General features: G+C 41.2%; 1 protein-coding gene and 1 long non-coding RNA gene across 2 annotated transcripts; one reads left to right on the top strand and one right to left on the bottom strand.

Moving 5' to 3' along the window:
• Positions 605–2,451, top strand: MAP1LC3C (microtubule associated protein 1 light chain 3 gamma). Its single transcript, XM_021390868.1, has 4 exons — positions 605–726; positions 809–864; positions 972–1,078; positions 1,926–2,451. Exons 1-4 carry the CDS (start codon positions 669–671, stop codon positions 2,131–2,133), a joined length of 429 nt encoding a protein of 142 aa, XP_021246543.1. The 5' UTR covers positions 605–668; the 3' UTR covers positions 2,134–2,451.
• On the bottom strand, positions 2,549–15,519 carry LOC110395881. The gene is made up of 3 exons (XR_002436665.1): positions 15,404–15,519; positions 3,708–3,934; positions 2,549–2,866 (listed from the first exon to the last, which is right to left on the bottom strand). It is a non-coding gene; the product is annotated as an uncharacterized LOC110395881 (long non-coding RNA).

A 15,897-nucleotide genomic window follows, 5' to 3' on the forward strand; every position in this document is an offset into this window, starting at 1 on the left:
AATGGTGTAAGCGCGTATGGCAAAGGTGTGGAACTGAACTCGACCAGTATGGGAAAAATGGCACCCACTGACATTCATCGCAATGCTTGCTGAATGTTGATGGAGACCAAACAGTGGATGTGAGCGCAGTGAGGCGGTGGTGGTGCATTTCAGCAGTGGTGACAGTGACAGTGGGTCACCTCTGCTGGTGCAGATTTTCCTGAGCACAGCATGCAGGCTCTTGTTCACCACTGTTGAAAATGCACAGCTAATGGTGTGACTATGATGAAAAATAGCGTTTCATAGCTGAGAACGTACTCTAGGAAATAGTGTTATTGTGCTCTTTGAATATGTTGCAGTTTCCATGGAAATACATAGGAGGCATTACTTTCCGTGCAAATTACGTATACACAGCCCAAGACAATTGCTCTTCACTCAGCGCGGCCCAGGCAAGCCAGAAGGTTGGGCACCGCTAGGATAGATATTAAATTGATACTTTCAAGGCAGCTGCCAAGCGCGAAGCAGGCAACCCACCCTTCGCACGCCGTCCCTCAGAGCAGGCCGCACACCGCGAGGGGCGGGCCGCGCCGGGAGGGCCGGGGCCGTTAGCGGCCGCACCTCCGTTCCGCGGGGCGGCGCCGGGCCGGGCCCATAAGACTCGCGGGGCGGCGGTGGCTGCAGGCGGCGGGATGCAGGCGGGTCCTGGGGTGCAGGCGGTGCGGCCCTTCAAGCTGCGCAAGAGTCTGGGTAGGCGCGGTGCGGCGCGGTGGAACAGGGGTGGCGGGCGGCGGGCGGCGCGCGCGTAACGCTTGTGCTCTCTCCCGCGCAGCCACCCGGCGGGAGGAGGTGGCCGGCATCCGGGCCAAGTTCCCCACAAAGATCCCGGTAATTCGCTGCCCTGCGGGCGGAGGCTCCCGGCTTCTGCTTTGAGTATTTTGGAAGGAGGGGAGTGGAACGTCCCTGGGGCTTCTAAGTGACTTTAATTAAAACAGGTAATCGTTGAGAGGTACCAGAAAGAGAAATACCTTCCCCTGTTGGACAAAACCAAGTTTCTCGTCCCCGAGGAGCTGACCATGACGCAGTTCATCACCATCATCAGGTAGGGACCGTGCCCTGCCGCTCCCCGGCACCGACCGCGCCGGGCACGGGGCGTGAGAGGGACCTGGGGCGACCAACCCCTGCGGGAGCTGGGACGGAGCCCGAGGGAAGGAGCTCTGGGCTCCTGAGGTCCCTCTTCCCCCTCACTGGAGGATAAGGGCTGTAGGAGGCTCCTGCGCTGGTCTGCTCCCCTTCTGCCTGCTGAAGGTGCTTCTGGGCTGTGCTCTGCTTCTAGCTGCTGCTGGCCTGCTCCTGTTGCACCTTACTGCGTTGCCCAAACTTGTGGCAGCTCCTAGAGGTAGGCGGCATGACACCCATTCCAGGTGTTCTTTACAAGTACACTGGCAAAGAGGTCTCCCGCAGGGTGGCATTCTCTGCTGAGGTGCTGGGGAATCGTAAGGCTTTCAGACGATAAAAAGTGTGTGGAAGCGACCTTTCTAGTTATAAACTTATGTAGAAGATACTTTTGTCTTCTGCATAGTCAGTCTTCACTTGTAAAGTCTCTGGGAAAGACTCTTTCAAAGGCAGGCAGACTTTTAGTGTAACAGACTGCGCTGGCATTCCCTACTATAGCTGTACTCAGCACTTCTTGGTAATGGGCAACTCCAAGCTCAGGCTCAGTAGCAGCTATGGTCCTGCAGTTTAAGCCTTTCCCCAGAGCAAGCCTCCTGTTTCCAAGTACAGTTAATTTTCTGATGGAGATGTTAAACTACGCAATGACTTCATGCATAAACTATGTACAAGAAACGCTGCAACTATTCTGCTTAATGTATTTTATAGTCTAAGCCTGAAACCTCCTTAAATGTGCTAATGTTTGGTCCTTTATTTCCTTTTTCCTCTTCAATTAGAAGCAGGATGGCTCTGACTGCTACGCAAGCTTTCTACCTGCTGGTGAACAACAAAAGCCTAGCCAGTATGTCTTTGACCATGGCAGAGGTTTACAGGGACTACAAAGATGAAGATGGTTTTGTGTACATGACATATGCTTCCCAGGAGATGTTTGGATGCTGCGTGCTCACCCTAGGGGCAACTATGGAATGCCACCATAAAACCTAATGCTGGGTCCGTGTGCTGCAGCTAAGCCACTGTGCTACGAATCATGCCTGTGACATGAAACTCGGAGATGCTCCTTCCAATATGAGCTCTTGAGCTCTGTACTGGGGAGTTATGACCCAAAAGCTGGCAGGACCGGCTCAAGGCAGAGACGGTGGTACACTTTTCCATGGATAACAATTTAGATGTATATTTTTATACTTGGAAGACACTATGGGGTTTTTTGGAACTGCACCTCCACTTCTTTCTGCAATACCAATCTTGTGATGTAACTGCTTTTTAAGGTGTTGCTTAAGAATAAAATAAAGAAGCTTTTAAGTACTAGGTTGAATGTCAGTTTTAATTTGGGGGAAGACTTTCTGGGAAGAGGTCCTAGAATAATTCTGGGAACCTGGGCTCAAGGCCTCTGAAGTGAAGTGTTCCTTGCACAGCCAGTCTTTCAATTTTATAATGGGATAACAAAACTTATATCTGCTCACACAGGAACAGAGCCGTACCTACAAACAGTTTATTACATGAAGTACCTGAGTGGCAGGATTGCATCAGTGCTAGAACAGGGGTCAGTGTTCAGGAGTCTGTTCTTTCTACGGAGTTCTGCTAGTCTGGTCTCTGTAGGCAAGACGCTCATATCCTTCACGTACAGGCACCTGCCCAGCTCTTCTGCTGAAGGACTTCAGTGAGCCTTGCCTCAAGTGTGGGTGTTTGTGCTGTACCTTACAGAGGTATGTCAGCGTCTCTGGAAAATATCAAAACTGTTATGTAGTGACATGCTGATTCATTTAACATACAAACTTCCTGAAAATGAATTAGAGAAACTCTTGACAGGAGGCTCAGTCTGAAGTGTAGCTCAAGCTGACTTTCTCATATGTGAGGAATGTATCAGAAAGTTGTAGATGTTGTGATTATGCATAATCAAGATACCAGGTTATCTAAAAAATCTGTTGCAGTGTGCAGTTAACCTTCAGAAGCCTCAGCTTAGGATGGTCAAATTGTTATTATTTATTATATAACTATTGCATCATAATAGTTCTATTCAGTACCAAATTGATTTGCAGGATGATTAATGTAGGAGTTGCTGGACTGAAGGAAGAAGTGTTGACAGTATTTGAATTATGCACGCGCACACACATCCCTTCCTTATGCATAAGAGCTTTTTGTAGTGGTTCTCCTGAACTTCAAGCTTTAAGCATATCTGGGTTCAAGCTTCTAAAAGCTACTGTATTCCCTATAAGAGGCACCTGCATCACTGTTATTTGCCAGCTTGTAAAACATGGGGGGGGAGGGGTGAGGGCAGGCACAAAGAAATCATTGACCTGACCAGTTCACTAGAAGTGGGCAGGGTATGTCAGGAGTACAGGTTATGAAAACACGCAGGCTTTGGGATCCCAGAATCTGTTACTTGGATAGAGTTCCATTATACTCATAATAGAAACAGTTTCCATTTCAGAAACTGAATGCAAATAGTCATTTGTGAGAAGCCCTCTGGGAGGCAAGGACACCTGTTTGGCAGGAGCGCTGTACAGCCATGCTGAACAGCTGTGGGAACCTCGCGGTGGGGAAGCAAGGGGAAGACTTACCATGTTCAAGCTCTCTTGCCAGCCTAAGAGCTTAGCTAATATTTTGCTTCACTGGCTCCTCTGTGTTTGTCTTCCTGTCCTGTGTGATACTTGGTACATGAAGAGAAAAGTGCTACAGATTCTTGGCTGGGGCAATTTCATGTCTGACAGCTGACTTCAGTTTGTAATGTAGTGGCTAAGGATTAAGTGTTGGTCCTTCCAGCTTTCTAATGGTCCGAGTCATAGATCTAGCAAAAAAAAAAAAAAAAAAAAAAAAGTGACATGGGAAGAAGGTCAGTTGCAGGTGAAGAGCATTATTATAAACCTGTTTAAACTGGCCTGCTGAACCTAGAGCCAAGTCTCATGAGCCTGCTAAAGCTCCATCATTGGGTAATAGTAATAAGGCATGCCCTTCTATCAGGTGTCAAAGCAAGTAGGATTAATCTTCAAAGACAATTTTCAAAGAGTTTTAAAAGTAATAGGCTGGGAATTAGATGCCCAAATAAATTGGCTAACCTGCTGGTGGAGTTGTCTTGATGTGATAAGAAGCTCTGAATGGAACCTATTATCCTTTGAACTGCAGGGAACAACAATTAGAAAAGAAGCAAACAGAAAAACTTTGCTCTGATGACTGACATAAGCAATTGAGATAACCACAGCTGCTTCCAGTGAGCTGCTGTTGGAAGAGCTAATATTTGTTTGAGCTATTACGCATTGATTAGAGACAGGTACATAATTTTTGCAATGAGAATACCACTGTAAGCTTGCGATAAGTAAATTCTGTAGTACTCTCCCATGTAACACCAGTGTAAAAAGGGAAGGCAGAGATGGTGTTTATGTCTGTAAAAGTGTATTCATTTCTCAATTATTATACGGACTCTGGTTCTTTAATATCTAAAATCTGCATCAGAGGAAAGAAGGCAAGCTGAGGATACTTTGTTTTTGCCATAGACTACCAGATAAATACTGGAAAGTGCTTGGTTCTCTGGCTCCAAAGCTACATGCTCTGCAGAAGTAACTTGTTAGGTTGGGTCCACAGCCCTTGGCCCCTTGCAAGGTCAAGCATCATATCTCATCTTCAAATTCTTCAAATGTAAAGCCAATTTAATTGAAAGGACATTGAATTTAAGTGTGGAACAAGGACTGAAACTGCCCTTGCTTTTCAGTCCTTTGTCTTTTTTTGTTTTCTTTTTAAGCAAATATTGTGTAAAATAGAGGACTGTGGGAGTTGTGATTCAACATAGCCAAGTGGAATTACACAAAAATAACACTGGAGGAAAAAAAATATTAAGGTCTCTTTTCCTTAACTTCAACAAGACACTTGGAAAGCCCTGATGTTAATAACCACAGATATTGCTAGTGATATTGAAAGGGAAATACAAAAATAGCTAAAATCAGGAGTTTTGCTGCACAAAATGATATTTTAATGAAACGTATCACTTGTCTCTGTAATATATATGCCCACATAGAGACTGCTCTGGGAACAGGATAGTTTTCTTCTCAAAAAACCTGAGCAAGGGTTATGCAAAATGTGCGTCCTGTGGGGGCTGCGAGTACTCTGAGTACTAATCAGGACAGCTGGAGGACACCATGATAGTAGTTCAGAAAACAACCATCTCTGGCGTTTGGTCAAAACAAAAAGAAAAGGCAAATAAGAAGTCTTACCAATGCACTTGAATGTCAAGTGGCTAGAAATTATTTTTTTTTCTGTGCCTGTTAAGACTAGAGATTGAGCTGTCAGCGCTTTCCTTGTCACAGCTGACATCCTACGGCCATCCGCAGACAGCTACAAAATGGCATACAATGCTTTATTGAGTGCAAACTGTCATTTGCTGCTGCAAAGCAAAGGTAACCTCAGCTGGGGCCTAAGTGCAATGAGCATCAACAGGAGTTTTCCAAACTGTTTGGATGTTAAAATTACTTACATTTGTGTGGATAGAACTAATGAATGAAAGGGGATTACTAATCTCCTCTCTCAAGTATTGCAGGCAGCAATTCTTGTGAATTTAGATGGGATTTGTATTGCTTTTGCCTGCTAACTGTTTACACATGGTGGTAGTTTCATGATAAAATAGAAAAAAAAACCACACTAAGTGACAGACTGTATCCTTCTCCTCTTTGATTTTTTTTTTTTTTTTTTTTTTTTTGGAGGGGGGAAGTTTATGTATGGTACAGTAAATTTGGAAAGTCAAGTGAAATAACAGGATGGAACATAACCTTCAACATCAGGTTGCACTGATGTTTTCCCCTGTTAAGAAAGCCCCTATAGAAACTGTGGGGATAAAACCAAAAGACTTAACCAGGGCAGTGTTTTGTAATCTATGTGCTATGGAGTGGAGAAGGAAAAGAAGGACCATTTTTTTGGAAAACTCCCAAGGAGTCTCTGAAGGGTGACTGAGAAATAGGTTTTATTGTAAGATAAATTTTGATGCACAAAACATCTAATGCCATACACGCATCCTCCAACTGTCACTGTACCAGAAATACATCTAGACACTTCTCCTATATATAAAAATGTTTCATTCTTTTCATATAGTTCTGAATCACAGAATATTGTGAGTTGGAAGGGACGCAGAAGGATCATCAAGTCCAAATTTTACCAAATTTTAGATTAGCAAAAAATAATAAAGTTCTACCTATAGAAATGTGCTTAGTTGCTTTGGCTTTTTCTAAGATGCTTCTCAGTGGTTGCTGTGTACAGTTCTTTTCACTGATGTCTTTTTGTTGCTCCTTAAGAGCACAAGTTTCATAGCAATTTGCTACTTGTTCATATATAGTCCATAACATGTGAAGGCAGGTGGGTTCTATAATAATTAACTATCTGCCCTAGCTTAGAGAAACATGAATGTTACTTTAATGAAAGTGGCCAGTGCCCTTAAGGCTCCCCTCTACAGTCATATTTTTGTCTGTCCCTGCCTCCTGTTTTCCACATGCTGCCTGTTTTGCATTTGACTGTGGCATTCCTATGACACACAACTGTTCAGCAGCAGCATACTCTGGGCAGGTCTGAAGAAGCCATAGCAAGTACTGATGCTGGAGCCTGAAGGGCAGTGCTGCAGGGCAGACCCTCGGGAAGGAGGTGGGCAGTGTGCCCTGTGGGCATGCACACTTTCCAGAGCAGGCAGGAGGGGAGCCAGCAGGGGTTGCACAGGCCACTCAACACTTATGTCATGCCCAGCAGAGCTGCACAGGACCTTTATGAGGTTGCTTGTGATTTGTTGAAGGGTGGGCTTGGCCAGCAGTGTTTATTTCTGCAAATGCTGCAAGATCTTGACTTCACTTTCTGTGTTTAACAGCATGGTAAAGTTCTTAATTGGGCCTTCTGCCCAACTCCGTTTATGTCAGAAAGGTGTGAAAGCTGTTGATTCCACCAGTATGAGCCAGATTCATTGCCACTGATCAAGCTCCTTGGTAGATCTGAAACTCACTTCCAGTTCTCAAGAACAGAGACTTTACAGCCCACCAGATGGATTTGCAGGGAAATCTTTAGGTCAGCCAACCAGTGGGTGAGGACAGGGAACAGAGCGGGGAGAGGGTTGAGGAGATGTATCAGTGCTTCCACCCAAAGCAGGTGCAGCCATGTGTTCTTCACAAGCCTGCCAGTGACTGAATGGAAAGGCTGAGCCTCAGCGTGACATCACTCAGGCAACTATTACACCCATTAGCTCAGAAAGAGAAGTCATGAGAAAAAAACATGCATGCACACACTTGTGGATGTAGCCTTTTGCTGAATAAAATGAACTCTGTCAATGGAAAAAAATGCACAGTAGAGTGCTGAAAGGAAGACGTGGTGAGTACAGAAATTCTATTCTTATTGCTGGCGCTACTTCACAAGGAGACTTGGCCTTTGCTCTAAGAAACTAAAAACCTAATACCTAGTGATGGATATGGTCTCTGTCTGACCTTCCTTCTCCTAAAAAGCTGCATCTGTAGTCGCAAATTAAAAGTCAAATAGTGATGTGAACGGCACACTTGAATGCTGAGTGGCTGAGGAAGAGTATTTTCCAGCAGCTTTATGCATTAGTCATCAACAAAATAAAATAGTCATCTATAGGAAAAAAAGCTGCTGTGCTACAGGTGAGGGGAGGATCACTGACTTAGTGCAGACACATCTGTGCTGTCTAGACGGTCTGGGTAAGCCAACCACTACAGGGGTTAGGAAAATAATTTTGCTATTCTGAACTGTATTGGCTCGGTTATAAACCTGTCAAAACTGTCAAGAGAGGCCTCAGGAGAAATACTGCATTTCCTAGGAGGCAGCTGTATTTGGTTTAACCCCCAGCTCTTCCCAGCCATCCTCATGTTCATTGACTTCTGTTCCCATTCTTTTTTTTTTTTTTTTTTTTTGGAAAGGAATCAGGCCTTCTGTGCAGAACCTGGGTATGGATTCCAAGATTGCTGAAACCTATAAATAATATACCCTCAATTGCCATGTAACAAACTTGTATGAGAATTCACAGTTGTTCTGTTACTGTAATTCAGCTGATGTTGGAGCCACAAAATTTGCATGTGTCTCGGTGTCTCTGGCAGATCTGAAGCAGGAGTTTAGATAGAATAACTGAGGTCATCACTGCCATTTTACTGTTTTCTCCCTTCCAGTGAATTTGGTTGAGATAGAAAGCGTGTCCAATCTCTTATTGAATAAGCTGAAGAACAGCTGTATGTTTTAGCACTGTTCATTTATGGGAACTGGTTTAGCTTCAGGGTTAATGTAACACTTTTATTTTGCGCCTCAGCTCACCCAGTGGATTTTGCCACAGAAGGAGGATGCCTCACATGAGCTATGCCAATGCTGGGAGCTTGCAATCTCCGGGAAGGGGCTGGCTGGTCTAGAGGGAGCATGTTACAAGAAACTGGGGTGGCATGAGGAACTGCTGCTGCTCCTATAGTTGGCTCTGGAAGATGATGCCAGGACCCTAAAAGGAAGGTATCCTTTGGCACTGTCATCCAAGACAGCTGGTCCATTACACTACTGTTGAGCAGGAGTATGTGTCATGTGCTTCACAGAGCATCCTGTATAACTCAACAGAAAAAGCATTTATCTGGAGTTGGAGAGACCTTGCTAGGATTCCCCTTATGCCTGATGAGCCTGAGCCACACATTCCACACTGCACACCCTGGTTAGCACCTGGACCCAGCACAGAAAATGAATGTGGTGCAGCTAGAAGCTAGATCGCTTGTAGACATGGCCCAGAGAGACAGTGGAAGTGTGTGGCTGCAGGGCTTGAACCCAGCTTCTATACTAGACCTCCAGCCTATTTTTTCTTTCTGGAAATTATCCAGCTGTAACATGTGTGAGTGGCTTCAGTTTTACTAGTGGAAAATGTAGGCTGAAGGGCCTGATTCAAAACTCTATGAAAGTAAATGAAGCAAGTCCAGTAGAAGCTAGAACATGTGCTGAGCACTGCCTGGAGCCACACAGGCTGCAGAGCGAGAGCGACCATGTTACAGTACATGGGAGAAGCACTTAAGCAGGGAAGGTGGAGAGCAGAAGGTCAAACACTGTAGCAGACATGGAAGGTTTTATCATTAATTTGTTGGAAAGTTTCTTTTTTTTTTTTTTCAAAATATGCTTTTGGCAAATATTGTTTCCCTATTCAGACTTCGGTAGTTTTTCCCATCAGATTTATTTTGTTTCTGGTGGCTTGTTAGGAGGGAAAATCTAAATCTCTACCTATTTTAATATGAGGGGAAAAGGCAACTGAAATAAAACGCTTGTTGACTGTATAGTTATACCTATGACTTGCAACAAAAAAAATTGTGATATGTATGGGAACAGCCATATAGGTAACACTGAAAAGAAAATAGAGGTTATTCTATTCTAGATGTCTCCTCATTTAAAAGTTAGGTGGGGTTTTCTGGTAATTCTCAGCATAGTAATTTTGGGGGAGAGCGTTGTTTGGCTTTATGTGTGTTTTAGTTACATATAACAGTCACACACTTTTGGTCATACTGTTTTATGGCCATTTTCTAGTGGATGATTTGTTAACTGCAGTACTACATAAAAAAAAGCTACAGCGGAGTACCTATGTCATGCTATAAACAAACAGAGAAGCAGAGAAATGAGCTTCAGCAGGGAGCAGTTTGCCAGCAAATAAATCTGTAAGAAAGCTTACTATTTTGCAAGCATAAGGTCCAGAGCTGGCCGAGTGTGGACACCCTATACGTATTTTTGTCAAGCAGAACAAGAAATGAGAAACTGAAGAAGGTGAGCAGCTGGAAAAGATGAGGTTTATCAAAACCCCTCTCTGAAAGGGCCATAAACAAGTCAGCAGAGTTCCTGTAGGCTGAGAAGAAGAAAAAAAAAAAAAAGCAATTCCTTTTTCAGAGATTTCTCTACCCAGAGGCAAGATCTATAAAGCATGTTTTGAAACAGTAGTGGCTGTAGGATTATGGCTTAGTACTCACAAAGAACTGAAAAGACACTTTTGAGTTCTCATTTGGAGGATTAAGCACTTCTTAAAGTTAACCTTGACTTCCTGCCTTCCCTGGCTAAATTGTCTATTGAGTGATTAGATGATTGCCTCATTTGATGATTCAAGAAAAACTCTGGAAAGAGATCCTCACAGTAAGCCGCACTACTTCCATGCCAGGCTCTGCTGACACCTGTTTCCAAAGCACTTCCTCTGTGAAACACACAAAACCTATATTCACACACACTATGTACCGCTACAACAAACCTTCACTTGAGTGGGGGCTAAGGTCCATAGTTTTAAACACAAGGGGAGAAAGAGGGAAGAGAGTTATATATGGCCATTTAATGAGGCTCTCATTATCAAAAGTGCCATGGGACTGCATTTCAAGGTATCCTTCAAAGCTTATTATGAGGTGGGACTAAGGAGAATAAGGCTGAATGGGTGAAACTGTTGCAGGAAAAGTTTAACACGTGTGTGCAGCACAAACCACACAACTTGGCTGCCTGTAAACAGTTATTTTCATGATGCTCCATCTAAGTTTTGGTAGCTAAATTGAAGACTTCAATAATGAGTAACTCTTAGTCTTCTCATCCTTATTCAGAAATTGAGGAACTACATCCTGCCTGTTTTCTATGTAATTGGAGCCAAAGCTTACAACATTAGGAAAGAGTTGTTTCTTTGAAAGCACTTTGTCAAACATAAACTAAAGAAAGCCAAGAAATGAAGGATTTAGCCATTTTTTTTTAGATTTATAGAATATTTTTGTTCATCAGTGGATTTATCTGTCAATCTCAGAATTTCACTGAAGTCAGAAAAAACTAAGTCAATATTACCTTCAGTATATTTTTAGAGGAAAAAGAATACAAGAACTTGTCTATGCGTGGACTGTGAAGCTCAACAGTAGGTTACTGCTGGTAAACTTTTTAGAGGATCTTACAGACAAATTGAAGTTTGGAGAGAGATATGCTGGAAACAGAATCTTTTAGAGTGTATCTACGTCTTTTCATTTTGATGCAAATTATACCCATCTGGCATACTTTTCAGGCAATCTGTTAACAAACTTTTTAACCTTTGTGAGATTAATATCAGGAGTTTAGAGCTAAGGGACAGCACCTAATTTTGTGACATTTTAGAATAAAATCCTTGGTACAGGCCAGAATTTTCTTCCATGCTTGTATTTTCTGACTCTTCTGACTAGGACCATGAATCCTATTGTACCTATACAGTTAAATTAACATATAAGTTAATGTTACACAGAAGTCTCCAACACAACCTTAACTGATAACTGCATAAGATTTTTTGAGCAATCCAGGATTATGTAAAAATACATGCTTCAAAATTATTCCATACTGGGACATTAGAGGAAATTAGATTAATAGAAAACATCTGCAGCAGACCAGTGCCCAAAATGTCTTTCCAATCAACAAATCTGTCTGTTTCTGTTTTATTAATTTAAAAATAGACTAGTTGAATATGGATTACAAAAATCTAGCACTTTTACAAGTGAAGTTTAAACAAATCCTGGTACTTTGGGGAGGTTTGAAGCAAACATGCTAAATCTAATCAATCTAGCATCTTATATCATAGTTGCTGCTACAGCTGAATACTTCTTAGATCTACCAGTAAATAATCAGTTATTTATAAAAAAAGAAAGTATTCAGAATCAGACTTCATACTTCTATTTATACACATTTTTATTTCTGTGATACTCTCAGGAGTGTTCAGCACCAGTTTTAGTTCCAAAATAAATTGTTGAAGATCTGTTTATTTACTTTTGATAATTAAATGTGAGCTAAGAACTTTATAAACTTATTTTCACAAAATACTAGAAAAAGAGATGTTTTCTTCATAACTCCTTGTACTAGAAGTTATGATTGCATTGCAAGGGAACACAGAAAATCTATACATGCTGGCAATATATTTTCCTGACCAAAATTTTAATCATCTGCTTGACGTCATGGAACTTTACCAAGGTTTAATCAATGTCAGCTTTTGCCTTTTATTTCTTAACGCTGTTTGCTTCACATTTGGGCTTAATCTCTGGTTAAACAAGTCAGAATTTATAGAGTTTACCACACAAATTGAGGAGATTCTTCTATCTTCTTATCTGCATATCGAGTATTTGCTAATAGAGTTGGTATTCATTGAACACTCTACTCCCTATGCCTTCTAAAAAAATAAAAGACTAATCTGAAGAATAGCTAGTCCTTGAGTATGCTGTGGGTTTTGCAATAACAAACTCAAAAAACGTTGGCAAAGAATTTACAGGAGGGCGAAGAGAACTCCCATCCCCACCAGGTCACTGTTCAAGAGGCATAAGTACAAAATACTTCATTTGGACAGGAATAATCAGCTGCGCAAATACAGGATGGAAAACAACTGGCTAGTGACATTTCTTAAAAGAGTCCATGGGATAGACTGAATCACAAGCTAAGCATGAGTCAACACATTCATGCTATTGTGAAAAAAACAAACACCGCATTAGGATTTCTAAACAGGAGTAGAGCCTGCAAGATGTGTTAAATAAGCCCCCTGCTGTACTCAACAATGGTAAGGTTTTGACTGAAATATTCTGCCTCATCTAGGCATTACAGTCAAAGAAGAATATTAACTAGCTGAGAACCCAGAGAGTAAAGATGATCAGCAGAGATTTAGACTATGCTTTATGATAAAAGACGGAAGAAATTGGATGGTTTAGCTTCAAGAAGAAAAGGCCGGAAAAGGGACACACTATTCCTCACAAACATAATGCTCTCGCAAAAGGAGAAGGAAGATTTTTATTATTGTTTTCACTGCCTACTTCAACAAGTATTGGGGCTTAAATTACAGCAAGAAAAAGCTACAAAAGCTTTCTACTTAAAAAGGTGGTGAAGAGCTGGAATCCTTGCCTGGAACACTGTGGAATATGCAATACTGGAGGATGATGTAGTGGGAAGATTTCTGGAGGTCCTGACCTCCTTTGATTTTATGTCTTCTGTTAAAGAATCTTTGGTTTTTAGACACGAGAACTTTTTTTTTTTGTAGTGAGGGTTCTCAGATTATACTGCTGAGCCGCAAACCCTTGTGTAATCACAACAAAGGCAATGCAGAACTGCTCACTCTAGCACAAGGTAAAGTTTGTTCCAAAAGAGCTTCTTGAATACTGGCAAGCATCAATCAATGCACACTAAACTGAGACCCCAATGCTGGGGATAGAGCAGCTTAGCTGGCCAAGCCCCACTGCTTCTCCCTTCCTGTCTCTGTGTTACCCTCTTTATTTCTCTGGCACAACCACGTGCAGCTATACATTAGTTTTCACCTGTGACAGTGCCCCAATCAAGTTTGCCACTCAAATACTACTGTGTGTGTATGAGTGGAGCAAAAAGTTGAGGGGAGTATCCAAGAAAAGATTCATGACACCACGGTCTAAACTCTTGTTATGATGTCCAGTCCTTCTATACCAATTTGAGTGAAGAGCTATATAACATACAATGCCAGTGTGCGAGAGATCACTTACACATTAGTCTCATCCCTGCTCTCTTGTTCTTCATCTGAAACATGGAACTTTTTAATCTGGTTTCTAACGTAGATTAAGAAAGAAACACAACTGCAATCAGAATAACAAAGACTAAGATGCACCAGACAAGAATTTACAGGGCAACAGATAGGCTATACATTCATGAACACTGTAAACTGTCAACTGTTTCATTACTTTCATCAAAAATTCAGCTTCCTCAGTTCCTCCCCTCCATCAGAAACCAATAACTCTCTACAGCCTAGTACCACGACCACATTATATCATATGTCTTTTTCATGTTGCTCTATTTCAAAGTTTCATCTTCTGTTACTTGCTATAAAGTAGACCTGATGGGTCAAAGTTTTACTGCCAAGTGTTTGTGTATTTGTGTGCATTTATATGATGCCTAAAATCTCTTTATGATCACTTACACTCAAATAGGCAGGTTAACCCAAACCATTTTTTTTTAATATATCACCCACTTGACACGCACAAAAGATGTACAGTCTAAATTACTTTCATGCTGTTACTTTTAAAAGTCTGCTTTCAAAAAAATTCATACTGATGCAAGTGTATGGGTGCAGTTCCCAAACAGCATGAACATCTGAAAGTGCTGATGCGTGAAATCAACCCAACAATCCGCATCTCTATGATCTACCTGGTCCCAGAGGTCAGCAGAGCCCCTAAAACTGGGGAAAGGTCTTCGATAACTTAGCCACTCCTGCAAGTGAATCCTATGATTAGGCAAGTATTATATCCATGTTACAGAAGATGAATACAGGTATGCTCTGACTTTCCAATCATCAAATGGCAGTTAGCAGTGCTGAACCATATGAGTCATTGCTGATATCATTTAAGGCACTCAAAAATGCAGAGGATTAACTGAAAGCTAATATTGTGATAGTATTTTGAAAGAATAAACAAATTAGCAAATACAAACACAAACCTTCAAGCCTGAAATTGATACTTGTAGGGTGTATCAAGGACTTAAGATTAACTACTGAGAGTTTAAAAGGCGATCAATATCAATGCTAAGATGTGTGTACTGAAAATATAACTCATTTAGCAAAGTCTTCAATATGATTACTGTTTATGATTATAGAGGTATTCATACTAATGTGTTAAGTTTTTTGCTATTTTTTTTTGCCTTGTTATTATACAGTATTTTGACTAAAGGATCTAGAAGACGACAAAAGCCTATTAAAAAAAACAAAAATACTTCAAAATAGGAAAATCATTAACAAATAATTGCATCTCCAAGTCTATAAAAGCCATGTTTCTGGGCTGTGCTATTTTCAGTGCAGCATTTTAATCATTAATCTAGAAAAAAATCGATTTTAACAGATCCTAAATCTATCACTGATAAAACCTGTGTGTCAAAAAACAGATAACAAATGAAGGGCAGGTCACTACTACTGGATGACGTGGAGTTAAGTACATACAGTGGCAACAGAAGAGCCACACATAAGTCAAAGTAGATGCTATAATTACAGAAGATGACACAGAGGCTTGTCTTGCAGAAAAACATAAGAATAATCACATTAAGGTAGCTATCATGTGTTGCCAATCATCAAAAAATGCTAATACAATCACTGGACATGTATATAGGCAAGAGAATTTCAGTCCTACTTCTGTACCTGGCACTAGAATGACTACTGCTACATCCAAGCTAATGTATACAATTCAAGATTGATGTTGAAACTTGGAGAAACTTCGGAGAATTTTCAAGAGAACGATTCAAGTGTTGGGAAAAAAAAATAATCTGTAACGAGGAAAGTTCCAGGAACTCAGCTTATTTACCTTACCAAGGACACACTTTTAAACCCTTAATAACGGCAGGAAGCACTGGTAATGGACTCTTCAGACCAGGAGACAACTGAATGACAAAATTACAGTAGGTAAGTATTGGAACTACATGCAGTAAAACTAGACATAGACAGAATATTTTTAGGTTTGGTGAAGGTAAAGAACAATCTATTGAAATTAATAGCATTATTTACCTATTTCTAGCATTTTTTGAAATCAAGAATGCATGATTTTTTAATAGCGATTCTTGGTTCAAATTCTCAGCGTTAATGAAATCTTACAGCTGTTGTATAACATGAATAATAGAAGACTTTTTTTTATGTTTACATCTATGTGAAAACTAGCAAAAAAGGAAAATGGAAATAAGAGGACGCGGAAAAATGAAAAAATGAAAATGAGTAAAGTGTTTTATTAAAATAATTTAGATTCTCGAGTAGCTTGTCTCGATAAAGGACTTTCTGTCCACTGCAATTTTACTTGCTTCATTCTCTTT

This window comes from Numida meleagris, chromosome 3 (genome assembly GCF_002078875.1).
Source record: "Numida meleagris isolate 19003 breed g44 Domestic line chromosome 3, NumMel1.0, whole genome shotgun sequence".
In the NCBI taxonomy this organism is placed as follows: domain Eukaryota; kingdom Metazoa; phylum Chordata; class Aves; order Galliformes; family Numididae; genus Numida; species Numida meleagris.

Bases quoted from the DNA above. Each gene is read 5' to 3' on its own strand.
- MAP1LC3C (XM_021390868.1), top strand. From the start codon at position 669: ATGCAGGCGGGTCCTGGGGTGCAGGCGGTGCGGCCCTTCAAGCTGCGC. The intron at 865-971 runs GTAATTCGCTGC...TAATTAAAACAG, and splicing joins AGTTCCCCACAAAGATCCCG to GTAATCGTTGAGAGGTACCA. The intron at 1,079-1,925 runs GTAGGGACCGTG...CTCTTCAATTAG, and splicing joins CAGTTCATCACCATCATCAG to AAGCAGGATGGCTCTGACTG.